Source organism: Triturus cristatus, chromosome 2_2 (genome assembly GCF_964204655.1).
Source record: "Triturus cristatus chromosome 2_2, aTriCri1.1, whole genome shotgun sequence".
Classification (NCBI taxonomy): domain Eukaryota; kingdom Metazoa; phylum Chordata; class Amphibia; order Caudata; family Salamandridae; genus Triturus; species Triturus cristatus.
The window spans coordinates 59,205,312-59,232,730 of NC_140582.1; the positions used below are offsets into that span (position 1 = coordinate 59,205,312).

The 27,419-nt window shown below is 45.8% G+C and overlaps 1 protein-coding gene across 2 annotated transcripts in view; it reads right to left on the minus strand.

The window, feature by feature from the left end:
- Nucleotides 1-27,419, minus strand: part of SDAD1 (SDA1 domain containing 1) — a 148,222-nt gene that overhangs the window by 44,711 nt on the left and 76,092 nt on the right. For both annotated transcript variants that reach the window (XM_085640981.1, XM_085640980.1), the window contains exon 13: nucleotides 17,773-17,831. In XM_085640981.1, coding sequence (XP_085497107.1) covers nucleotides 17,773-17,831 — 59 coding nt within the window. The remainder of the gene's footprint in view (nucleotides 1-17,772; nucleotides 17,832-27,419) is intronic.

The window sequence follows — 27,419 nt, forward strand, 5'->3', positions numbered from 1 at the left end:
TTCCATGTACTCTATCAGATTTAAAACTCTAATGCAGAAGCCTAGAATATGTAACTTGCAAACAATTATATATCTCTTCATATTTGAGCAATGCGTCAGCTCGCGAAGGGGGATGGGGAGGGGGCTAGAATTGGCTTCATGTATAGACACTCTAGGTTTGGAATGGTGAAGTGCAAGACCAGTGGTGCGCCTTCCATGTCTAAGAAAGGAGGCACCACATTTCAGCAGTGAGGAACGAGTAGTTAATGATCAGTCATTATAAATACTTTTCAAAGACCCTCTCACAGGAAATTCATGGTATTGAGGTAATGCCATGCAAAGTGGATGACCAAATCTATGTACTTTTCTGGCCAATTCCCATTAGATTTGATTAACTAAGCTTAGTGTGTAATAAGGTCTACGGATATACCTGAAATAAAGTCAATGATGTCTATTTCATTTTTCTTCTTCTTTGTTATAGAGACCTGTGGGCAAACAGTTAGCTATGGGCTAGGGGGTGGTATGAGAGCCAGTCAGAAAATAGGTAAAGCAGAGCATATATGTAGGAAGCTGACTAGTTATATATCAAAATGAGACATATTGTGCAAAGGAGTCCAGGGGTTCTCTTACTAGTGGACAGGGGTTTGCTCCAGCAATCCTAAGTTGCTCTTCTAGGGGGTAGTGTGGCTGAGCATCCTTAGGCTTATCAGAGAGGAGTGTTAGAAACCTGCAAATACACACAATAATCAATAAATGATACACATGATTCAATAAGGAGATCCACACAAATGTATAAAAATAGCACACATTGTTATATATGTTTAGGCACCAGAATCAATACGATCAGGTAAGTATGTTTTCCAAGTGTGAGATAGTGCCTCTTTTGACATTTTAGCCCCCACTTTTTGCTTGGAAACTGATGTGGTTCCGATTGAAGTGCAAAGGGTTCCTGCCAACCAGTTCCCCTGTTCCATTGCATCTTCCCTAAAAACATATCCACAATTGGTACTTCTGCCCCTGTAAGTCCTTCGTAAGTGGTACCCTGGATACATAGGGCCTGAAGAGGATCCCCAGGGACCCCCTCACTAGGACCATGCCACTGCAGCTTGCATGCCCCTATGAGTTGAAAAACAAATTCCGACATGGCATCCTGCCTGGGTGCCATGCCAGCCAGCACTGCCTGAAGGTATTGGTAAGTCAACCCTCTAACAGGCCTTACAGCCCTAAGGCAGGGTGCAGTATACCACAGGTGAGGGCATATCTGCACGAATAGATATGCCCCTACAATAGTTAAGTCAATTCTTAAATGTTGTAAGTGCCAGGGAAGCCATAAGGAGTACATGGGCTGGAAACTCGACAACTCTAGTTCCCCAGCAACAGGATGGGTTCACTAAAACCAGGAGTGTTTGGTACCAAACAACTCCTTCTAATAAATCAACTAGGATGCCAATGTGAGATTTATTAAACCATGTACTCAGAAGGCACCCCAGAGGTGCCCCTTGAAAAAACCTACTGATCCTGGTGTGGTCACTGACTGGCTTTGGGCAGCCTGACACACAGAGAAATGTTTCTGGACCCCTGGGTGGAGAGCGTCTGCTCTCTGGGACCTGAAACAATGTACAACCTGGGCAGAGGTGTCACACCTTCTACCCCAGGATGGGCCCAGTGCTCAAAGGGGAAGCTTAAAAGGCCTGCCGCCTCTGTAAATCGACCCCCCCCCAGCCTCTGCTGCTAGCAGCAGATACCAGCCCCCAGTTTACATCCCCACTTTAGGTGGGAAAAACTGGCAGGAAACCTTAGAGAGACTAGTACGTGTGGCCACCTTTGCCAGCTACATCCCTCAGGTGGAGGAGGCGAAATTAAGCACACTTTTCAGGCCCCTCCATCTTGAAAATGAGGGGACTCCTCCAATCAGGGCTAGATCTGTGACCGCTACCACGGGAATGTGGCATAATTGAGGGTGTAGTCTCCCCAGGTAACGTGGCAATTGGCCCTGCCTGCTACTCTCCTAAAACTCCCCCTAAATCTAGTATTTAGGAGGCTGCATCAGACCTTGAAGTTAGTTACCTGTGAACTAAGAAGGACGAAGAAGACCCTCTATCCAAGCAGGCTTTGTTTTTGACCTCCTGAGAACAGAGGCCCTCACTCTTGGGTGGGTGGGGGGGCAGGGGTCAGAATCTTGACCCTGGGAACAGGCTGGCGTAAACCAGTCAGTCACCATATGGTGCTTTCGGGGGCACGTCTAAGGTGCCCTGTGTGTGGGTATGTATGTATACATAAATCAACCACTGGAATCAGTGTGGGTTTATTAATACTAGATATTTGATATCAAACATCCCTATTTTCAGTGAAGCCATCCTGTAGCCTGGAAACTCGTTTTCACTAGTGTCCAGCAGATGTGCTTAAAATGGCTTCCCTGTTCATTTATATTGGCAGTGATGGGGCTGACCAGCACATGGACATACCTGCTCATGCAGATATGTTCTCACATGCAGTACAGTGCACCCTGCCTTAGGGCTGTACAGCCTGCCATAGAGGTGACTTACCTATGCTGCATGCAGTGTCTGTGGGAATGGCACACAGGGCTGTGTACCATGCTGTGTTTTCACTTCTGTCTGAACCAAGACACGCAGCCTGCAGTGGTAGTCTGTGTGCGCTTGCTGAGGGGTACTTTAGGGTGGCATAATTCATACTGCAGCCCTTAAGGATTCTCATTAGCCTCCATGCCCTAGGTACCAGGGGTATGATCTACTATGGACTTACGGGGGTGCAGAGGGTATTGGCAATTGGGGTTACAATTGCAAAGTTTTTGGCCAAGAGATCTGGCACTGGGGACCTGGTTAGCAGGAACCCAGTGCACTTCCAGTCGAAATCCCATCAAGTACCAGGCAAAAATTGGGGGTGACCATGTCAAAGAGAGCTACGTTCCTACTATATAGGTGATAAAACTCAATCCATGAGCTGTCAAACCCCGAAGGGGACTCAGCAATAATCTGATTGTCATAATGTAGGCTGTATGAGAATGCTGGTCGTGGGACTTGTATCACAGTTGCATTTGATTTACACTGTTGGTCTGTGTTTGAGGCCTTGTCTCATTTTAAAATAAATAAAAAATATTTTATTTTAACGTTTTTTAAGCATGAAAATGAACTGCTTATCAGATATTGGCTTTGCAATATCAGATTCCCAGTTCTTGAGCCTATTATAGCTGAAGGGATTATGTGAACACAGCACAGAAAAAAAATCCTTTTACCAATGAATGCCACAATATATCGGACTGCCGGCAAACTGACTGTGCATTCAGAAAGGATTCTAACTTCTTCTGAATTGCAACTGTGAGCCTTGATAAATAGAACATTCAGAGATGCAGTTCTTTGATTTTCTTAAATCGATTGAGGTTATGCATGAGTGGTTAACAAATAAATCTCCAACAATCTATAACTACAAGACAAGGATTTCACTGACTGTGTATTTTGCTATTGAGAGACCAGTAAATATTTAGGAGGCATTGCTAATGTATACAGGAGACATTAGTTTTTGCAACTCACTTTACATGTGGCTAACACATACATTCAACTGTACTAAATTCATTTACCCAGAGTAGTCCAAAATCAATCTTTCATATCCAGCTATAGTCTGGTATTCCATAACTTAACTTCATGTAGTATTAGAAAATAGGCAAGCAGGCTGCAAAATGGTACAAATGAGTTGTCAGCATTTTCTCTGCACTACCATATTGAATAAGATGATGGAAACGATATTTGATTATGTGACACACAGGTTCTAACAGTTGCACCACCGAATCATGACTCCTTGCAGGTCTTCACTGCTGATACCAAGATTTAAGACCATGCTCCTTAGGGTACTCCTCGCATTTACTGAAATAATTAACAATAATAAATAAATATATATATATATATATATATATATATATAATGGATTTTAAGCACTGGAACGATGAGGCACTGAAACAATTGGGGGATTCCAAATGCTATGAACCCATTGGATGGGACCAGTATAGATCCTCTATCTCTACATATTATGAATTAATGAAAAATTGGTGGAATACGGGATTACTTGAAGACGGGGAGTATAATTTCCTGAAAACAGACAATCCAAGGGTACCTTGTTTCTACCTATTGCCGAAAATTCATAAACATACCACTAGACCACTAGGACGACCAATTGTCTCCTCCAAAGGGGGATTGTTGGAAAATAAATCCATATTTCTTGATCTCTACCTATCACCATTTGTCACCAACCTAAGATCTTATTGCCGAGATAGCACTGACTTTCTACGCCTTATACATGATGTAAAATGGGAGGACAGTTTCCATACGATTGCTCTTGATGTATGTTCATTATATACATGTATCGATCAGAATCAAAGCGTAGAGGCCTGTATGTATTATTTTCAAGGCTGACACGTATCTTTGTGGGAACACACCATGATGTTAGAACAGATAATGCTTTACTGTCTTAACCAAAACATCTTCATCTATGGCAAACAGCTGTGCAGGCAGAAGTCAGGGACCGCGATGGGCACTTGTTTCGCCCCCAGCCTGGCGAATCTTTTCCTGGCCTGGTGGAGGAACAAGTAGTCTGGGTAGAGGAGAATGAACAGTACAATGACCACATCCCAATCTGGATCACGTACATTGATGACCTGTTTGAGTGTCCTCTCTCGCCAGCAATTGCTAGGTCCGCGCATAGTGCTTCCCTTCTTTCCATATTTGCACTCTTCACTTTATCTGGTTGTTTCCCTGTTTGTAGTGTATTTTCACTTGCGGTCAATTTTTGACCTTCTTAATTTTATTGGATTTATTTTTTGTCACTTTTAATTGGGGGTACTCCCAGCAGCGCACGGTATGGTTAGTCTGTTATGGGTTGTCTTAAGGTGAGACTCCCAGAATTTGATGGCTGATCACACGAATAATGTAGGAGAGTGGCATCGACTGCATAGTTGCCCCCAACTTTTTGCTGATGTTTTGACTGTTTTATGACTCTAGCCAGGCTGTGGCCCTGCTATCCAGGACCCCAGCCTATCTGCTTCTTCTCTAAACTGATGTGAGTACCCTAGGTACAACCCAATTGGATACTGAGGATACCCTGTCAGCCCTTGTAGATGGTACCCTAGGTACCCAGGGCATGGGTCCCTTGGAGGCCTACCAGGGCTGCAGCACGTATTGTGCCACCATGGGACAGCCATACCAAATGACACCACCAGACCACCACTGTAGTCTGGGTAAGGTGGTGCTTGCGCCCCCCTTACAGGGATACAGGTACCCTGTATCCCACCTATGTACAACACATGTATTCTCATTGGTCACCCCTCAATCAGGCCTTGTTAATCCTACAAGGCAGGGTGCTGAGATATGTGTGAGGGGGGACCCCTACCTGAGTAGGGCCCCTCTGTAACCCTCGTAAAAATCATTGCTGAGTTGTTTGTAGTGTAGCCATACCATGTACTCTTAACTGCATTATAAGTATATCGTGATAGCGTGATAACTTGAGAATGGCTACACAGAACCATATTGTGTTTGGTGTCAAACATGTAGGAATCATACTCCCAGTCCAGCCATGGGCATGAGGGCATGATTCCCCCCTGCTAGAGGGGCGATATGGGAAAAGCGGCAGAATTTAGACATCAATTTAAAAGTGCACACGTATCACAAAATGGATGCTACTCGCCACCCACAAGACTCTGGCTGCCTGTTGCTGGGCAAAACCCCAGCCTCGGCAGCTGGACAATAGGGATCCTGTTGCAGGGAGGTGCCAGCACATTCCCAGACAGGCTATGTGGATTGGAACTGGGTGGGTGCACCATAGGATGCCTTTCAGAGTTGCACGTAGGCTGCTACAGCGCCTACATTCTGCAAACACCGCCTGGAACCGGTTCAGGGGCATCCTGCCCCTCGCCCAGGCGGGAAACACACAAAGGGGAGAGGGTGTAGCCACCCTTTCCCGCCCCAACTCTCATTGGTGGGCTCTGATCTGGACCCTCCCCATATCTCTTGGATAAAGGTGAATACTGTGTCCCCAGAGCCTCAGATTAATCTTGGACTTCACAGACCTGACCTTCGACGAGCTGCTGCCCAGCTGACTGAAGAAATCTCCCTTGGGGTAAAGGAGTTACCCCCCTGCTTGGCAGGCACCAGAAACACTGCAAGTGACCCGGTTGTAACTTCGCTGCTCCTTCGGACATCGACGACTCCTCGCAACCTTGAGGTGGGTTTCCTAGCATCCCAGAGGCCAGTGAGTGTGCCCAGCAAGTCTGAGCACCGTGGACCGCGTGGGTGCCGAGATCCCCAATACCCCAGGACACCGGCCACCTCTTGCATAGCACACGACCCTGACCAGTGGGGAAGTTGTGCTTTGGCCTAATATCGAGCCAACCTCTCAGCAGCAACTGTGCCAAAGATCAGCGCCCTAGCCCACTCCTGTGGCCCGTGGGCACCCTTTTACGCACTCCAAATTGCTGCCTCCCGCGGTCCCTTGTCTCTCGACTTGTGGGCCCTAGCGGAGGTCAATCTTTACTTTTCAGAGTTCCCCTGGTTGCTCCAGGCCTGCTCTACAGTCTCCTCGAAGGAGACCTCGCTCAGACCTCGTGGGTCTGCACCAGTAGCTGATTTGTTCATCTTGCGTGGGTTGTGGTTGCCAAGGCTTAGTGGATCCAATCCGGACACTAACACTGCAGCGACCCTCATCCTTCGTGGGACAGTTGCCCTCCAGAAGCTGGCCTTCCTTGAAGCCTCCCGGAGCCCGAGGCTGCAGATCCAAGCTACACCTTTTCCACTTGAAGCACCCGACATTGAAGGGCTCTTTTCCTTGAGCTCCCTGGTCACTGTGCCGTGACCCAGACTCTGTCCCCTCTGCTTTCAGGTTCTCCTCTACAAGATCTACAACTTCATTTTTCACGACATCATCAACGCTTTTGGCTAGCAGCAGTTTTGTACATTTTCCCATTGAAATCAGCACGCGACCCGACATCGAAAACGACCTATGTACCCGCTTCCCTGGGGAAGGTAACAGTGGTACCTCGGTACTCTCGTGGTAGTGGGCTCCTCAAAAGCTTAACTCTAAGCTCCTAACTTTGAACTCCTGCTAGAAGTGTCTTTAATCTTTAAAAAGCAAACCGCGACATTCTCCATAGGCTTTAATAGAGATCCCGATAGCAGCTATTACCACTGCACGCGCCTCCCGTGGGTCCCCTTCCTCATCACCTGGGGTGGATTCTTAAGGGGCCAGCGATCCAAAATGCCCTAGGCATGGTCTGTAGAATTGTAGTGGTTCTTATACCACTTTTTTAATATATGGTTTGGTCCCCCCCCTGGGGCCCTGTGATTCCAGTGCTATTTATTGTATCTATAAATGCTTGTTTGAATTGTAACTTTACCTCTAGCCTCATAAAGAGACTTGTGGGATTCTGTTTAGAATAAATACATATATTTTATATATATACCTGAGTGGACTACGCTTTCATTTGGTCATTCAAGAGGTTATCTATGGTAAAACAATAAGCTTAACACTCCTTCAAGAGTTAGCCTGAAGGCTGCTCTCCACAGCTACCACTAGGATAGCTTTTTTAAAAGGTTGTCTTTAACCTATCACCTTAAGAGTCGAATTGGGCTGGTGCAAGGTGGCCACTATAACTAGTGACCAGCATATGCCAGGCCAACTTCTCACAAATAGTGTTCCAATTTTGGTTACCAGAGCGTATACCTTAGGGCAGAGTAATGATCCTTACAGCTTCTAGGTTTGCTAGGGCAGTGGGTCATTAACTCCTTATTCCACTGGTACCCCTTTCAATATTAGTCATGTTAGCACTTGTATATAATTTGCATCAGGTATAGGCATAGCACACATACATATTATAAAATTAGTGCTCCTCCCTCCAGGCTTCCGAAAATGTATTAACATGAATTCGAATTTTGGACTCTATGCTTTAATTGTCAAGGATTATGTATCGTGTTGAGAGGTGCATGATTTATATCAATTGCTTTTTATGTATTTCCCAAATTCTTTAAGAGTCCTAGTACTGTTGTAAATACTATTGGTATTTGCTTTATCGGCTTCCAATAAGGATACATTACCCAGTGAATTATTTGTTGTGCTATATTTTGCATTTATACACGCATACAGGATTGACTTTCCGGTAACAATAGGTACATTACCTTTCATCATTCCCAGGTTATATGCAATGTTTTTCTCATATGTTTTATTATTGTTTGACATTGTGTTCACTCATGAGTTGCACACACCCTATTCATGTCGGCAGAATCATGGAGTATTCTGAGTATTTCTTCTATGTCTATGGTGTACGAGCAGGCAATGCGTCACCGAATGAAACAACCTGTGCTTTATTTTGCCTTTATATTCTCATGCAGAATTGAATTTCCTGTAATAATAGGTACATCACCTTTTATCATTTTCAGGTTGTATGCAATGTCTTTCCTGCATGTTTTATTATTGCTTTGACAATGTGTTTAATTATGAGTTGTGCACACCTCATTCATGTCCGTAGAATCATGGAATACTCTTAGTCTTCCTTTTATGTTCATGATGTACGAGCAAGCAATACGTAATATGCAATGAATTGTATTTTTTTTATAATTATTTTTCACCGGGTCTACTATTGCTTGTGGTGAATTAATGGTAAAATTGCACTATTTATGCATATTTTCTCATTGTTTGAAGCGAAAGACAATTCATGTTTCAATAACCGGTAGTATGTTTTCACTGTTTATCAACCAATGATCGTATTTCTATGGTCGAAGGAGCACTGTTTTTCAACTTGACAAAGGCAACGCCGAAACGCTTTGTTCTGTGTGCACAATAAACTTGTGTACAGTCCTCTGGTGTGCCGCTTGGTCTATGTGTGGATTTCCTGCATTGCCCTTGGTTGGAGAAATGTTGACGGTTGCTGCCACCGCCGCGTGCACCAACATGCAGGGATTGGCTAAGTGCAGAGCTTGGTTCGGTAAATTTATATATATATCCAGTTATACCCGTAACATGTTCGATTCCACAAACAACAGGTCCGGACCATGATTTGGTGCAAATTTTAATCCTTTATTGCGTGCTTGGCGGCATAACGCGTTTCAGCTCTTGCCGGAGCCTTGATCACATGACAATTGTTCGGCGTTATTCTCACGTATTTAAAGTGGTTAGTGGAAGTCTAACTGCAGTCACATGTGCAAAGTACGCTATGAACATAAACAAAATACTAAATATCAATCAGAAAATCCTTTATATTTTGTGGCAGAAATATATATGCACACAAAAGGGCATAAATACAAATTAAAAAAGATAATATCGACAATTAGTGAGAATACAATGTTGTATAAATTTCATAACATTTGTAACCCTCAACTGGCAAATTTATTTCTCAAATTGTGTGTTGCCACTTACTATATTTACCACTGTTTCTGTTCTTGCGTATCCTATACATGAGCTAAAATTTATTTTAAGAAAGTGCTATATATGTTTAAAGTGCAGTGTGCTTAATCACCCATTTTGTGAAAACAAAAAGTTCATCTTGTCTAAAACACAATCGTGCTTCATTAACTGTCAGTTAGCGCGTATGAGCATTACTTCTTATCATCTCATTTTATTTCATTGTGGTGTGGGTATCCTAACTGTTTGTTGTACCTCTGAGGTGATGATGTCACCGAGTACTTTGCTAAATATCTAGTGTGGAGTGAGGTTTGGGTTTATTTAGATCGTGATTTGTAGGTTATTATTGATCCCTATTGCTGGCAAATGTGGATGATGACTGTTAGATATGTCAATCTTCATGGTCATGCTTTCTTAGTGTTAGTATCAATACCGCTTGACCCGTCCATTTCCATACTTACTTACGGTATACTAGGTTTCTCTAACTAAATATTTGGTTAGTACTCGTGCTCTAATCCTGATCAATAAAGTGCCTGTACTACATTAACTATGTAGGTATCAATTGTTACTTATAAGTCCATAAGGGTCCTAATCTGTGCAAAATTTGCTATGATATTTTAAATGTCCAAAATGTTCTTGATCACAGTTCATTTGACAATAATCAATGTACATAAATATAATAGTTAATAAAAGTAATCACAATATTTACTAAAATCATGGTATAATACCTATAAATGTACTTTCATTGTCCATAAAACCGTCAATGTTATTAAATTAAACACCAGCTAAAATCTTTGCACATAAAACTTCCTTATAAAAGCATTAAAATAGTTAAGATAAGCAGTTCACACCTCAGATATTCTAATATTCAACTGACCTTTACTCATTTTTACAGGCATGTATATAAATCTTTAGTCACATTCAGCCCTGAAGGATGTTTTGAATTTAACTCAAGAATATATCTTGTCTCTAGCTGGTGCAGACGTTCTCTATCCCCGCCTCTTCTACTTGGTGGGACACAATCAATCACAAAATACTTGAGGTCCTGACTTTTGGACCCATGGCTACTTTTAAAATGGCGTGCCACCGGATAGGTGTTGTCTTGATTGATAATCGCCCTAATGTGCTGTAAAATTTGTTTATGCACATGTAATTTGGTGCTTCCTACGTATTGTAGGCTGCACAGGCAAATTAAAACATATAACGCAAATCCAGTTTTGCATGTTAAATGTTAATTATCTTGAGACTTCTAGTACTGAATAGTGTCGTATATGTTAACCGGTTTTCTCCTTGTTGGCACGCCTTACATGTTTTATATCTATAAAATCCTTTGTGTGTCTGTAGCCAGCTTGTTGTGTCCATAACCTATGGGCTAGTTTTAACTAGTTCATCCCGCATTGAGGGCCCCTTGCTGTATGTGATAGAGGGACAAGTCGATAATCTCCCACCAACAACAGGGTCACTCAATACCATAGGCCAATTCTGGGTAATGATTGATTTGATCTGTCTGTGTTGCTGGCTGTATTGAATAATTAATCTGAATTGTTCTGTCTGTTCGATTACTACCTCACTATTTGTGCGCTGAACCGTCTCGGTTCCTGAGCTTAGTTGTTTTGATGTTAATAATTGATATCTATCATAGCGCATAGATTTTAAAATGGCACTATCAATTGTCTTTTTTGAATATCCTCTCTCTAGGAACCTGATTTTACTGTTAGCCTGTGCCTCCCTAAGGTCCTTCTCATTGCTGTTAATCCCCCTCAAACACAGCATCTCCCCATAGGGGATGCTGTTTATTAGATGTCTGGCATAGGAACTGATGGCGGCCACCAGCACCGAACAGTGGAACAGGGAGGACACCCCGTGCATCCTCGGGCGCTCCTGAGGAAAGGCAGCATCCAGCGCGCTCACCGGAGAGTGTTTCTGGCGCCGCTCAACAGGAGGGACTGAGCGCAACAACCACCCACAGGAATTGGACTCAGGTCTGTGTCCGGCGCGGGGAGGCAGAGCCCTGACGCGCTGAGCTGCGGAGGTCTCGATGAGCCTGAGACGGGACGCAGACACCGGGTCCCCGGGAGCTCGGTTGTTCGGCCAGGCCGGCGACGTGTGAATGTGCGCAGCACTCCAGTGCCGCGATGGTTGGAGACCTACAGACGAGTGAATGCAAGATGGAGGCGCGGAGCTGAGCGTACACCTGGCCCAGAACCGCTGCGTTTGGATCGGGGGCTAGCTGACCAGGAGGAACAGCAACAGAGCACAAGTAAGCCCAAACCCGGATGTGGGGACCCACAGGGGTTTTCACTCCTTGCCTGACCTTAAGATGGCCGCCAGGGGAGACTTTCCACCACGAGGAGCTCTGAACTTGGAGTCTGTCCCTTCCTCACCTCTCCTCTCACCATCTTTGTCCCAGTGGCCAGCTGGAGAACATAGCTGAAGGCTCTCCCCAGTAACACCAGGACCGATTTCTCTCCTGACCTTACTTCCCTCCTCCCCTTTCTCCCTTCCCCCAACCCCTCTCGAGTCTTGACATTGGATCACCTCCTGTTCCTCTCTCTATTCTGGTGGAACCCGAAACGCATACATGGCCGATTCCCGGTGGAGCTGCACCGACAGCTAAAGGGAGATTGGCTCCAGCACACCACCATTGCCGTCACCTACCCAGTCGGACTTCTGACATTTGTCTCGTTTCTTCCCCGCTGCTGCTTTTGCTCTTTAATTGTTTTCTCGCTGAGACCTAGCTGTTTGGCTGATACCCGGTGGAGCTACCTGATAGCTAAAGAGGAGATGGACTGTGGACTTCCCCCTCAGTCGTCACCTACCCAGCCGGACTTTGGGCAGACCCTCCTTCGTCTCTCCATTCTATCTAACTCCTACCCCTTTACCCCACCCCCTTACCATTCTAAACTCCATTTATTTAGTCTTCTACACTCTTAAAATGTTTTTCTAGTAACTGATGTAACGTGTAACTGAAGTAATTTTATAATTTCTGTGGAACCTTATGTAAAGCGCTCCGATACCTCCGGGTCTAGCCAGCGCTATATAAAACTTTAAAAATAAAACTGCTCGTGTGCAACGTCGAGTTTCCCACGGTTTCTTTGCGGAATAATTTAGATTCAATTTTGTTATTCTCCACATAAATCATTGTAGCTAAAAAGCTTACTTCTGTTGCACTTATACTCGCTGTGAATTGCAGAATTAAATCATTTGTATTTAATGCCATCACAAAGTCATTGGCACCCTGTGTGTCACCCTCCCAAACCACAAACAGGTCGTCGATGAATCGCAACCACATTTTGACATTCTTTGTCATCGTCTGTCTGTGTTGGGTTTTGAGGACCAGCTCCTCCCACCAGCCCATATGCAAGCATGCATAGCTGGGGAAAAGCTGGCCCCCATGGCTACACCTCTAATCTGTTTGTACAATAAGTTATTAAACATAAATATTTGATAAACAGAAGTTCACCATTTCAATTAGCATTTCTCTTTGTCTGATTGTCAATTCTTCTCTTTTCTCCAGATAAAATCTTAGAGCTCTTAAGCCATCATGATGTTGAATACTAGTATATAGTGAACAAACATCTACTGCAATGAACAGGTAATCAGGTTTCCAAATGAAATCCTTGAGTTTTCTTAAAAAATCCTGTGCCACATACATATGAGGGCAAAGAGTTAACTGCATCCTGAAGAAAAAAGTCAACATATTGTGATGTATGTTCAAGTAAGCTGTTTCTGGACAATATTATTGGCCTACCAGGTGGTTTCTGTAGATCCTTGTGGATCTTAGGGATGAAATAAATTGTGGGTATCACCGGATAGTCATTTAAAAAAAAATTAAACTTTTGAGATAATATTTCTTTAGTCTTCTAAGTTATTAATTTAGACTGGTATGTTGTGTACATTGATTTGACCTCCATGATGTTGCTTCTAGAGTAACAAGCATTATCTCTTAATTGTCTATATGCCTTCTTTAGGCATCGGCACAATATCACCTCCTTTATCAGAGTTACGGATGACGATAATGCGATTCTCCTTCAGTCTTCTCATGAGGGAGTCATATTCGAAATTTTGTTTGTTAAACTTCCATCTCTTGTTTTTCGTAATTAGATTTAATGATTTCACTTGTTCAACTACGCTTTCATGGAAAATGTCTATTGAATCGCGCATCATGACCGGATTGAACTTAGATTTGTCTTTAAAAGGCTTTTTTTAATCCCTTCTTGTGCTTCAATCGGTTCCAATTTGCATCCAATATTTGGGAATCCCTATTTGTTTTCTCACTAGGTGGTTCATTGTTCATCCATAATTCCTGCATCTGCTGGCTGAAGGAAATTTTTGGTTGTGTTTCTTGCATAGTATCCGAACTCTCCTTGCTTGTCATATCTCTATTTGTGTTGGAGCACACCTCTTTATTTTGTAGGGTATGGAATTTTTTCAATTTCAACTTTGACACTTTTGAATATATCCAACCTGGTTTTTGAATAGTTGAAGTCTCTCGCGGGGCAATATGAGAGGCCTAGACTTAATATTCTTTTATCTTTGTTGTCTAGAACTACATCCGTTAAATTAATAATTGTTTGGTCCATATCACTTATTTGCCCCTCCTCCATCCTCCCTGTTTCCTGAAATTTTGACCTGTTTCTATTGGCCTTCCTTCTTTGTCCATGTTTGTGGGTTTTGTATGTCCGTAGTTGGTTTTTTGAGGTCTTGGGCGTAAAGTTTGCCATCTGTCGTAACATAAAAACCCCAACTCTTCATCGAATGTATGCTGTTGTCCAGTTTGTCCTGGTTGGTTTTGCCTAGTGTCTGGTTCCGTTTCGCTATCTGGGGCAGAACTGAGATCTGATTGGGATGTGTTGGAAGTTGGTCCCCCACTCCTGATTGTTCCTTGCCTTGATACTGTGTTTTTATTTCACTTTGTTGCTCTCATGGCTTCATATTTTTTAGCGAAGGTAAAAATCTGACCAAGGTTATAATCAGTTTTGTCGCAGTGAAATTTGTACGATTTTCTCTCTTTAATCTTATCCGCCTCTTTTTTTAATTTACTCATCATTTCTTTCCGCAATTTAGTTTGTTCCTCTGTTTGCCCCATGGTTTCCAGTTCCTCATTGATTTTATCTATATCTTCAAGCAGAGTTGCCCTGTCAATGTCCGCATATTTTACTAGTATCGTCACCAATTTTTTGGAGGACTCGAGATTACATTTAGCCCATTCGCACATCATCGCTGGATTGGGAGATTCATAACTCGGGGCTAAAAGTATACGCAAACCTCGTGGTATCCGGTCGACATCCAGGCACCACCACTTGCTTTGCTCTGACCACATCTTTTTTTCAAGTTATTTATATTTATCTTTCAATGATTCCATTGTGTTGCTAACATACATGTCAATACGCTTTGCGCAGCTTGTAGCCTGCCGGCAGCCATCAAACAATTCTAAAGCTGCCGCTTCCCTCTCGCGAACTGTGTCAGCCACCATTGGCACAATATCACTCGTATTATGAGGTTTGTAAAAAGTCGTCAATCCCTTTGGGTAAAACGAAAGCTTTTACTCTGCACACCTCTCCTCCCCTTAATTGCCAGTCACACGTACCTCCGTATCCTAACAGGATATGAAGATATGAATATATATGTATATATATCTCCAACCCAGGGAACAAGCAACACCTCAGTGTTTACAAGGCTCAGTCTCCATTCAGAGCATGAGCATAGAGTTGATGTGCCGCATGATGGTCAAAGCCCTGTGGTTCTCAGGATGAATGGCATTGGCAAAGAGGAGGCAACGGTGTATGACATGAGGTTGTGGGATTGCGCCTGAAGAGCGCCAGCCAGTTATCAGAGCTCTTTAAACTTGAATAGGAACTAGAGGTGTTATGACACACTTTATTCCCCCCTGGAAACACTGGTACCAAATGTGTACCTGATTAAGAATTGTTGGACTCTGTGCAGCTATAAAAGGTAGGTGTCTGAGCCTTTCAGATTTACTAAAGATCTGAAATTAGAAGCTAACGCTTTAAAACCTTGTGAATGCCATTAACAGACAGCCTGATTCTGCCGTTCCAAAATGCACAGCACAGAGCTACAACTAGTAATTATGGATGCATTAGGGATTCTGTGATCTTGAAAATGGAGACTACACCTGAAAAATGCATTATTCTGATGAGGCTGTACTTCCAAAGATGTGCACAGCCCAAATACACCGTGGGAAACGGGACAGAGCATCTACAGCTACTTTTGAAAGCATAAATGTTCTTAACTAACTCATTGTGGGAATGTGGATCACATCTCAGCGTTTAAAGGAATCCTGACGTATGATTTTACACTGTTGTCAGTAAAGAGAAGTATTGATTTTCTGCATGAGTTTGCCAGTGCTTTATTTCCTCTGTTGTTGGATGCTTTGCTTATGAACATAATCATGACCAAATCTGCTATAAAAAGTGTCTTTATTCAAACATTTGTTGAAAGTTTATGAATGCAGTGTTCCCTTTTGCAGATTGTGCTGGATGCAACGTATCTCTCAATTGTGTTGTGAGGGCAGCTCTTGGCCTCTAAGATTTGAATCTTGGTTTTAGATTCAATCAGCACCTATGCTGTACTCTTGTTCTTGGACTAATAATTTCTGATACAGTACTGTCCTTTCTGCAGTAACTCTGCTATTTGTTTTTTAAACTGCACATTACTGGGCAATACACAATAAAACCTGTTACTTTAGTCTTTGAACTGCACAGTCTGATGTCATAATTCACATCACGCATTGGTTCCCTATGCTATTTTACCCCAGAGTATCCATTTTGTTCTTAGATGAGTCTAACTTAACCTTTGTTTAGTAAGCACACTCCATACGATGTAGGGCTACTGTAACTTTCACCATTTAGTTTTCGATCTGCTCCCCTTTAGTGTAAGCTGCGCAGGGGTAGATAGGGTTCTTTCTATCTAGCTAGGGGGCTTGCTGGTTCATTGATGTGGTTCATCTTTGTGTTTTATATTATGTGTACTGCAGAATAAAGGATCCTTCAAAAAGTGTTCTTACCTGTTAACCACTCGAGCTGTCCAGTATTTCCAAGTTCTTCAATTTTTTCAAAACTATTATTAGCACTGTTTGTGTACTAGGCACGGAGGCTAGCTTTGAGTCCTCAGTCTCCCATACAGTAGTGTATGTGACTTCATCAAAGTGGTAATAAACTTCTCTATCCTTCACTTTAGAGCTGGGGAACTGCCACAGAACAAAGCTCATGTCCCAAACGCGGTTATACCAGAACAACATTACAAATACCTTGGGTTGATTAGTACCTTACTTTAGCCTAAGTGTAGTTCCGCAGAGCAAACTTCCAAAACCATTAATTGGTCTACCAGCCTGTGCTACTTATAAGGTCCCAAAAGCGAGACCTATTGGCTATGCCAAAGCTTGTTTGATTTTGTTATTGTCTTAAGTTCCTCTCCACGCGCGGTACGTACGTCAGCGTTTAGTGAGCTGTTGGGATTCGAGCTGTCAGGACGTGCAGGGTTGCGGGCTTGTTTATTAAGCAATCTATGAGAGTGCACGTGTTTTCAGGTCTCTCATCCGTGTGATCCCCTACCCCCAAATACCCACCCCCAGCTGTGTGTGTACTTCCCAACTGTCCCACACGCTGTGTTTTCTCCCTCATATGCTTCTCTACGCTTCCTGTGTTGCTGTCACCCTAATGTGCTGCTTGCTCGTGCGCTTCTCCTACGGCGCTGTGTTCACCACTCCATCAAGTGCTCCCCCCTGTCTCCCATGCTGCTCTCTTCCAACTCCTGTGTTGCTCTCCCTCTCGTGCGCTGCCCCTTCCCTAGCCCGCTGCTCCTTTGCACCCCATCATGTGCTGTCTTTTTTTATTTTGCGGTTTCACACCCAGAATTCTTATTTTTTTCATTTATCAATTCAAGTGGCATCAGTAAAGAAACAATGCACAGGGAGCCCGAGCTATTCTGCTGATGAGCATTGACATTATGATGCATGCGTGCCCTCGGGTCAAGTCATCGCACCTTTTTTATTTATTTGTTTTTATTTTAAACTGATGGCGCAAAGCATCAGGTAAAAGCAGGCTGGATAATTATCACCACAAGCATTGGCATAGCCAATAGCCTTTGGGACCTTATAAGTGTTTAGCTATGTAACAGTTGATTTTGTTGCACCAAGGACATTGTGCTGCATAATTAAATACTTATAAGGTCCCAAAAGCGAGACCTATTGGCCATGCCAATGCTTGTTATAATTATGAGGTCAAACTAAAGTGTGATAATTAGAGCTCAGAAGAAGCCAACAGAAGTTTATAAACCAGTGCAGTAACAAAGCCAATTGATTGTGCTCCCCAGTGACCAGTCAAGACTTAGTTTTCTATATTTAGTTCCCTTCAAAGTGACTAGGCAACTGCTTACCTCTGGTGGAACCAACGGATGTGCAGCTTGTGCAGCATGAAGAAGAATCTTCGTTACCTCTGGAAAAACAGAAGCGGTACGAAAGGGTACATAAATTATAACAAGTGGAAGAGGCACGGTGTAGACAAGGAGCAATACAAATGGCATAATATGCAAATGGGGGTGAACAGTATACTGCAGGTTAACATAAGCAAGGTACATAGACTATTAAAGTATTGTTACAGGTAAATAGCAATTAATTTTTACAGTGTGGCATCTACTTTAAATCTGAATACATGTCAATAGCGAATGCCAACATAGATAAAACAAGGAAGGTGGGCCCAGAGGAAAGAGCCGCATGATCCAGACATTCACATAGCTGCTGTACAGGAATCTGCAAGTATAATATGGATAAGAAGAGCAGACGTTTCAGCCTTGCTTTCAATACTGTATGCCTTAATTTAAACCTTGGGGACCACAGTCACACACTTGGATAAATAAACCATCCTTCTGAAGATAACAAAATGGTTACCTACCAGTAGGAGTAGTTTAGTAGCTTGACACATTTTCTGGATTCACATGCTGCGCATTATTCCGCCGTCTAGTTGTTGGATCCGGAATTCTTTTGATAGACCTCTTTTTTTCTTTCTTTCTTTTTTGCTGGGTGTGCTCTGTGGCTATTTGGTGCTATGCCCATCCTCAGACTTCAGACGTGCGGCCCAGAAGCCTCTGTGAGAGGTCATCATCTTCAGATTCTTTTTTCCCCTTTGGGTGACCTTTATCCTTCTTGGCATCTTGCTGATTTAAGGTACTGCAATATGTGACCCTCCTTGTAACCTCTCTGTAAGAAAACAGGGCTCTTTGCAGATGCACCACCACTTTTTGCCCCATTTGGACTACTAGATGCTGGTTTTTGACTGACAGTGAATTGAGGTGCTAACCAGGCCCCAGTGCCAGTCCTCTCTCCCTAAAACTGTTATGTGTGAATTGGTAATCCCATTTGACAAGGACTTTACCCCCTTATAAGTACCTAGTCTATGGTACCAGTGGTAGCCAGGGCATGGGTGGTAAAGGGTTTCCCAGGGATGTAGAACGGTCTTATGCCATCCTGAGTGACCCAAACAAACTACTGACAGCAGGCCTGCCATTGCAGGAGCAGTGCAAACTGCTTGAACTTGACTGTGCCCTCATCATGTGAGGCACAGTCAATATTGAATATGCTACTTACCAGTATGCATCTGTTCTTGGCATGTAGGGCTGCTGACATTCATATCTGTGCATAGATCGCCGCCTAGTGTTGGGTCCGGATGTTTGCACGTTGTTGTCCTGGAAGAGTCTTCGAAGTATCCTTGGATAGGTGACTCCTCCCCTGGACTACAGTGCGCATGGGCATCCTCTCCATCCTCAGATTGTTTTTCGCCATTGTGGCAGTGATGGAGTAGATACAGAAAGTGATGACCATGCTTGCAATAATTCTGAGAGCTGCAGCTGCGACAGGCGCCGGGGAGGAGGGAGGGCGATATGAATGTCAGCAGCCCTACATGCCAAGAACAGATGCATACTGGTAAGTAGCATATTCAGTTCGAGGCATGTGGGCTGCTGAATTCATATCTGTGCATAGAATACATAGCAGTGCCCTCTATTGGCGGCGGCTACCCGTGCCAGCTGCAGCGGTCTGAAAAAGTGTTTTGAGAACAGCCTGTCCTACAGCTGCCTGCTGTTTTGACTGCACATCTACGCAATAGTGTTTTGTAAATGTGTGTGTAGTGGACCATGTGGCTGCTCTGCATATATCATGCAGGGGAATGTTTCCTAGGAAGGCCATGGAAGCCCCCAACTTGCGTGTTGAGTGGGCTCGTGGTGGAATAGTTAATGTGCGTTTTGCCTTTTGATAACAGATTTGAATACACTTAACTATCCATCTGGCTATCCCTGCTTTGGAGATGGCGTTACCTTTGTGGTGTGGGGCAAAGGCAACGAACAGTTGTTTTGTCTTCCTGAAGGGTTTAGTCCTGTCGATGTAGTACATGAGGGCCCTCCGTACATCTAGTGTATGTAATGCCCTCTCTGCAACAGTTTGTGGGTTTTGGAAGAAAACGGGCAGTTCAATAGTCTGGTTCATGTGGAACTGCGATATTACCTTGGGCATGAATTTGGGGTTGGTACGTAGTACGACCCTGTTGGCGTGAACCTGAATAAATGGCTCTTGAACGGTTAGTGCCTGGAGTTCACTAACTCTTCTTAGGGAAGTGATCGCTACCAGGAAGGCTACTTTCCAGGTAAGGAATTGAATCTCGCATGAGTGTAGAGGTTCAAAGGGTGGACCCATCAGGCGTGTGAGGACCAAGTTGAGGTTCCACATTGGAGCCGGTGGGTGACTAGGTGGAATGACTCGTTTGAGTCCTTCCAAGAATGCTTTGATGGCAGGCACTCTGAAGAGAGAGAGGTGCTGCCTGGTTTGCAGATAGGCTGATATTGCGGTCAAATGGACCCGTATAGAGGTGTACGCCAGATTGCATCGGTATAGGTGTAAGAGGTAACATATGATGTTGTGGATGGATGCGTCCAGCGGGTTAATGTCATTATTACCGCAATAAATGACGAACCGTTTCCATTTGGCTGCATAGCAAGCTCTTGTAGTGGGTCTCCTGGCCTCCTTGATGATGTCCATACAGTCAGGTGGCAGATTGAGATAGCCAAACTCTAGGACTTCAGGAGCCAGATCGCCAGGTTCAGCTGTTGCGGATCTGGGTGCTGAACCTCTCCATGGTTCTGCGTCAAATGCGCGGGTTTGATCCGCAGCCTTTGATGCGGTACCACGGAAAGTTCGAGGAAGGTGGTGTACCACGGCTGGCGTGCCCACGTGGGAGCAACTAGGACGAGTGTCAGGGAGTGTTGTCGGAGTTTGCGAGCCACCAGCGGTATCAACGGTGCTGGAGGAAAAGCGTACGCAAATTTGCCGGACCAGTTCATCCATATCGCATTGCCCTGCGACTGCGGGTGTGGGAATCTGGCGGCGAAGCTTTGGCATTTTGCGTTTTCGCTTGTCGCGAATAGGTCTATTTCTGGGTGACCCCACTGCTGGAAGTACGGTTGGAGTACCGATGGGTGTAACTCCCACTCGTGCATCTGGTGGCTGTGTCTGCTGAGCAGATCCGCCATCTGGTTGTCCTTGCCGGGGAGGTGTTCCGCCATGAGGAACATGTTCCTCTGAATGGCCCACTTCCACATGCTCTGAGCCAGATGAGACAACTGTGGAGAGTGTGTCCCTCCCTGCTTCTGTATGTAGTACATTGCGGTCATGTTGTCCGTCCGGATCAACACGACCTTGTTGCACAGATGTACTTTGAAAGCCTTCATGGCCAGGAAGATTGCCATCAGTTCCAGAAGGTTGATGTGCATCTTCTTCTGTTGTGTCGTCCATAGTCCCTGCACTGTGTAGTGGAGTACATGAGCTCCCCATCCCTGGAGAGACGCGTCCGCTGTCAGTACTATTTGTGGAACAGGCTCTTGGAACGGTCGGCCCTTGCAAAGGTTTTGTGGATTCCACCAATGCAGAGAGTTGTATGCCCGACCGCTCACCAACACTAGGTCTTTCAACTGTCCTTGAGCCTGATTCCACTGACGTGCTAGGCACTCCTGAAGTGGGCGCATATGTAATCTCGCGTGCGGGACTATGAAGATGCAGGAGGCCATCATGCCTATCAACTGCATAAACACTCGCGCTGGAAGCGAGTGGTTGGGTCTGAACTTGGAGATCAGCGCTTGTATGCCGTTGATCCTCACTAAATTTGGCTGAGCTGTGGCCGCCAGAGTGTCTATAGTCGCACCTAGGTACTGTTGTACGTGTGCGGGCTGGAGATGAGACTTTGGGTAATTTAGTGAGAATCCCAGACTGTGAAGAAGGTGAATGGTACGGGACACGTGGCTTGCACATTGCTGGGCCGATCTCGCTTGAACGAGCCAGTCGTCTAGGTAGGGGTAGACGTGTATGTGCTGTCTCCGTAAATGTGCCGCCACCGTAGCTAGGCACTTTGTGAAAACCCTGGGCGCTGTTGTCACGCCGAAGGGAAGGACTTTGAACTGATAGTGCTGCCCCTGAACAGTGAACCTGAGGTATTTTTTGTGTGAGGGGTGGATGGGTATGTGAAAATACGCATCCTTGAGGTCCAGTGATGCTAGGAAGTCTCCCTGCTGGAGAAGCGGAAGGACTTGCTGTAGAGTGAGCATGTGAAAGTGCTCCGAAAGAATGTACTGGTTCAGGGGTCTCAGGTCTAATATAGGCCTGAGCGACCCGTCCTTTTTTGGAATTAAGAAGTAGAGGGAGTAAACCCCCGTGCCCCGCTCGTGGACGGGTACGACCTCGATAGCGCCTTTTAGAAGCATACTTTCTACCTCTTGCTGTAAGAGCGTCAAGTGCTCTGAAGACATAGGACGGCTTCTTGGTGGTATTGTGGGTGGAGTGGAGGTTAACTCCAGACAGTAACCGTATTTTATAATATCTTTGACCCACCTGTCCGTGGTGATGGAGTTCCACGTGGACAGGAACCGTTGTAGCCTTCCCCCGACAGGTGTTATGTGGTCGGGAGGAAGGGAGAGGGCGTCACTGCTTGTTCTTGGGGGAGGACCTGGTGTTGCCGTAGCCACGTCCTCTGCCCTTGGTACTGGAGCCACGATAGCCACCTCGGGTGTTCTTATCGTAGGTGGTCTGCGTATTACCCTTGTTATATGTTTGTTGTGACCCCTGTCCTCTGCCTGCTCCCTTGTTTCCGGGGCGACGAAAGGAGCCGCTCCGAAAGGACTGAGTTTGTAGGGCGCCCATGGACTTTGCAGTGTCCGTGTCCTTTTTTATCTTCTCGAGGGTGGCGTCAACCTCAGGCCCGAACAAAAAGTCGGGGTTGACAGGCTGATTAAGGATATTGTTTTGTACCTCAGGCTTGAATCCTGAGATACGTAGCCAGGCGTGACGTCGTAGGATGACGCTAGTGTTGATGGCCCTGGCAGCCGTGTCAGCAGCGTCTAGTGCACATTTGATGGCAGCATTTGTGAGTAGCTGTCCCTCTCTGATAAGGATTTCTGCACCTTCTTTGTAGGGGTCAGGGAGGTGTTGAAGGAGTTGCTCCATTGTGTCATAGTGCGCCCTATCGTAGCGAGCGAGGAGCGCTTGAGTGTTAGCTATGCGCCATATGCTTGCAGCTTGTGCGGCAACTCGCTTGCCGGAGGTCTCCAGCACCTTGGACTCCTTGTCCGGGGGAGGAGCGTCACCCGTTGTCTGCGAGTGTGCCCTCTTGCGGGCATTCGCCACAACGATGGAGTCGAGTGGTAATTGTCCTCTGATGTAAGTAGGATCCCCAGGTGCTGATCTGTATTTCTTATCGATCCTGGGGTTTATCACTCGTGCCCTGGTGGGTTCCCTGAAAATGTCAGTGGCTGGCTTAAGGACCCCCTTCAACATTGGCAGAGTCTTTACATGTCTTTCTGAGGATGCAAAGGTGTCCATTAGAAAGTCATCTTCGATGATATCAGAGTGAAGCTGTACATCATGGTTGTTCGCCGCCCGTTCAATCAGAGCGTTGAACGCCGCAGTATCCTCTGTGGGTGACGTTTTTGCCCCATATAGTTGTGGGTCCTGTGCATCAAGAGGTGCACTGGGGTCTGCAGGGTCGCCCCAAGTTTGGTCAGGGTCCTGCTGGTCATCAGGGTCCGTGTCCACATGGTAGGGGACTTGTTCACCCATGTAGTCCTCCAATGCATCCGTGTCGGAGCGTGTGGGGGAGGCCCGGTGTGGATCCTGGTAGGGTGAATGAAAGGGTTCATACAGGAGAGGTTCTGTGTCCACAGGCAGCTTCCTCTTTAGCGGGATCCTGAAAGGTTCCAATGGCGGTTCCGAAGTTATCCTTCGGTCGTGGAGAATCATCCTGCCAGTGTCGGCGTCGATGACGCGTGACGGTGACGGCTCGACAGGCGTAACCGCAGTTTTGGTGGCCTGTGTCCTGAGTTGAAACGCCTTCGGGATTGTGGATGGAGGCAAGCCGAAGGTAATGCTGGTCGGCACCGACGAAACCGCTGGATCGATCGAACCCGACTGGTCCTGGAGGGCAGCCTTGGTTTTGCAGCCTGGCATTGCGCCAGGCCGTACTCGGGGCGCCTTAGAGGTCGTGGCCCCCGCCAGGGTCGTCGAGGCGGCTGCAGATATCTTCTGCGCCCGTGGTGCATCGAGCCGAGGTGCGGAGATCACCGTCGACGTCTTCGACACGTGAGGTTTCGGTGTCGTCGAGGGGGTGCTGCGAGGCGTAGCAGGCGGGACGGCCCTCGGTGTCGGTGGCGTCGACGCCGGTAACCGAGCAGGTTTTTCGGCGCCGATGGCCTTCTTCCGTTTGTCGACTCCCATGTCGCCCGTCTCGAGTTCGGCACCGAAGTCCCCCTTGGTGCGGTCGGTGCCGACACGGTGCGCCGGCGTCGAAGGTGTTGAAGGCCTCGATCCGACTAGCGCCACTTTCAGTTTCGGTTTCGTAGGAACCTGAGCAGCTTTCGGTTTCGGTTTCGTGGAAGGGAAACCAGCTGGCTTAAGCGGTAATGGCTGCCGCTGAACGTCCGAGGCCGGGCCCGAGGGCGGGGCCGAAGGACTGCGTGATAGGTCTCGGGTAAGGCCCGAAGGCGATCCCTCGACCGGAGCCATAGTCTGTGGCACTGGTGAATTCTCGGTTTGAACAGGTAGGCCTTGTTCATCATCGGAGCTACTCTCTTCGGCCCCTAAGGCCTCCTCGTCGTCTCCTACCTCGGTGTCGTCTTCACCTCTGTGGAAGAGTGACTCGTCGGCCTCGTCCGATCCGGGTTCTTGGTCGGAAACGGGACTGGAGGGTAAGACTTCTACTTCTTCGACGTCGTCCGCGTCGTCGAAGATGTCAGCTGGGGCCGGTGCCGCGTGCTGCGCTTCGAGCCTCGCCGCTCGACGATTCCGCAGAGTCTTCTTTGAACGGAACCGGGCACAGGCCATACATGTCGACTCGTCGTGGTCCGGCGAAAGGCATTTGTTGCACACCGGATGGACGTCGATGTGTGGGTACTTCGCATTACATACCGGACACCTTTTGAATGGCGTCCTCGATTCCATCGTCGAAGTAGTTGATGGACAGGTAAATGCGAACAAAGTCGGTGCTGGAAGTTAGTAAACTAACAGAGAGTATCGAAAACCGATCGATAAACAGTACCGACGCGAACTAAAGGCCTCGACAAAATTTTTTCCTAACTTGAGCTAAGATAGCACATCCGAACCCAATGGCGGAAAAAAACAATCTGAGGATGGAGAGGATGCCCATGCGCACTGTAGTCCAGGGGAGGAGTCACCTATCCAAGGATACTTCGAAGACTCTTCCAGGACAACAACGTGCAAACATCCGGACCCAACACTAGGCGGCGATCTATGCACAGATATGAATTCAGCAGCCCACATGCCTCGAACACTATTTTTAATATATATCAGACATCCCTAAGGAAGGCCTCCTGAGCACAGGAGGCAGGGTCAGCATAAAAAAGCGAGGACATATAAATGCAAGCCTATTTGTCCCCAGAGTGGCGTTCCCAATTGGAAACTACTAGAAGTGTTAGTGGTCCATAGAATAACATGGGCTGCCACCCGGGCATTCTTGAGGTTGGTTCCATTATGGTACTGCCAAAATATATCATGTTTGGTATCAAACAACATACCTTCTCACCCTGACACAATATTTTGGGCCCTGGGTGATATGATATGCACCTGGGAGGATACCTTAGATATTGCCCACCTGGTTGCCCCAGCTTCTCTGTGCTCTGGCTGGCCAGTCTACTATTCCTGCTTTTGCTGCCACCAAGACAGGATCCTGACCTCCTGCCAGGCAGTGTGATCACTCTCAAGAGCCAGGAACAAAGGCTTGGGCAGGAAGTAAGTCACACCTCCCTTCTCTCAAGCAGGCTAGTGAAATGACACATCAAAGTAGTGACCTTCAAAGGTTGCATCGCCTCTGATATGCACTAGGGCTGACTCCCAGTAGAGGAAACAGCCCTCTCCCTGCCCCAGGTACATTTGCACCTGAGCATGCGGAAAATTACTTATACAAGGAGATGAACACCCCCAGAAGGCTAGCCACAACTCCAGGGTGAGAAGCCTAGTCTGTACACTAAAATTAGATTTCTATTATCCTTAGGAGTGGAGGAATCAAGAGTTCTGGGTAGAAAATGTGACCAAAACCCCCAGATATGGTCACCTCAGGTGTGTGCTAGCTACAGGGACTAGCTGTCCATTGGCTACTAGCTCCCATAACTCTAAATCTAGGATTTAAGCGACCCCCTGACACCAGAACCTCAGTTCTGAAAAACCTGCATTGAAGAGGACTAAAGAAGAGCCCCACACCAGCGACAACTAGACTTGCCCACGGCAAAAGAGGGATACCCTGCAACTGTGGCAATGCTCTTGGAACTGCCTGGTCAAGACTCACACTAGACTCTCGGTACCCACAGCCAGAGGGACCCCTGTGGAAGCCTGACACACCTTCAGACTCCCCTAAACTAGTGGCACGAGTCCCCTGCAAACTGCAGGTAAAACAGTGCTCTGGATCTTAAGAATCATTGGCCATCAGGCCCTCCCTGGGATCACCCAAATCCAGATGGTCTAGTGCAATGAGGGAACTGTAGTACTGCATTTTCACAAAGTTACAGGCAGTCACCGTGCTTCCCTAGACCACCAGACATCAAATTTACTTTCCGCACTGCTTACCGCTGCCAAGGCTTGTATGGCGCCAGTCTGACAACTGACCCCTATACTCAACACTGCATTAAGAGGGAATTCCATCTGACCTACATCACCAACCACATAGTTGTTTTCTTTTTGGCTTCTATTGCCCACTCAGCACTGTCTCAGTGGTAAAAGCAGCTTTCCCGCAGCTCTGATTCAGCAACAAGGACAACCAGGACAACTCTGCACCTGGGCTCCATGGGCCAGGTAGAAATGAACTGACTGTCGTGGCTTGGTCCTTGGATCTGCATCACCCTTATAGTGCAAGGGTACAATGCAACTCGACCTGCAAGTGACTGATTGTTACTAGTGGTTTTTCCCATTGACCGCAATGTTATATTTTCACAGTATTATTTTATACTGATTTTTTATTTCTTCAGAAATCTATAAGTCCAGCTATATGTATGCTATTCTGTTTGTTTTGGTGTCTAAATTAAGATAAAAATACACGTTTTTTAAAAATAAATTAGTGTCGGATTTCTCTTGAGTCTTGTCAATTACTTATCGTCCATGTTGGTACTCTGAAATGCTTAACACATGTTCCTTTAGGAAAGTCTAACTGCTCTTTGCCACACTACCAGGCTGAGCAAAGGATTTATTAGTGTGAATCCAAGGACCATCTTTGGAGTATCGTGATAGCATTACATAGTGAGGACTAACCCTCATACCACATAATACTTCACTTTTCTACACTCTCCTTTTTCGGGCAGGTGGGGGGTCGCATGTTAATCCACAAAATTCTTCAAGCTGCAAAACTACTCCTACTGTAAGTACCCTTTTTGTATTGTAGCATGAATCCTTTTCTGGATTCCAATGCTGTGCATTATTTTTGTAGCAATATATTTTTTTATCTAGGAGGTGGTGTTACAAATGAGGTTGAGTTTGTGAACAGGTGTTT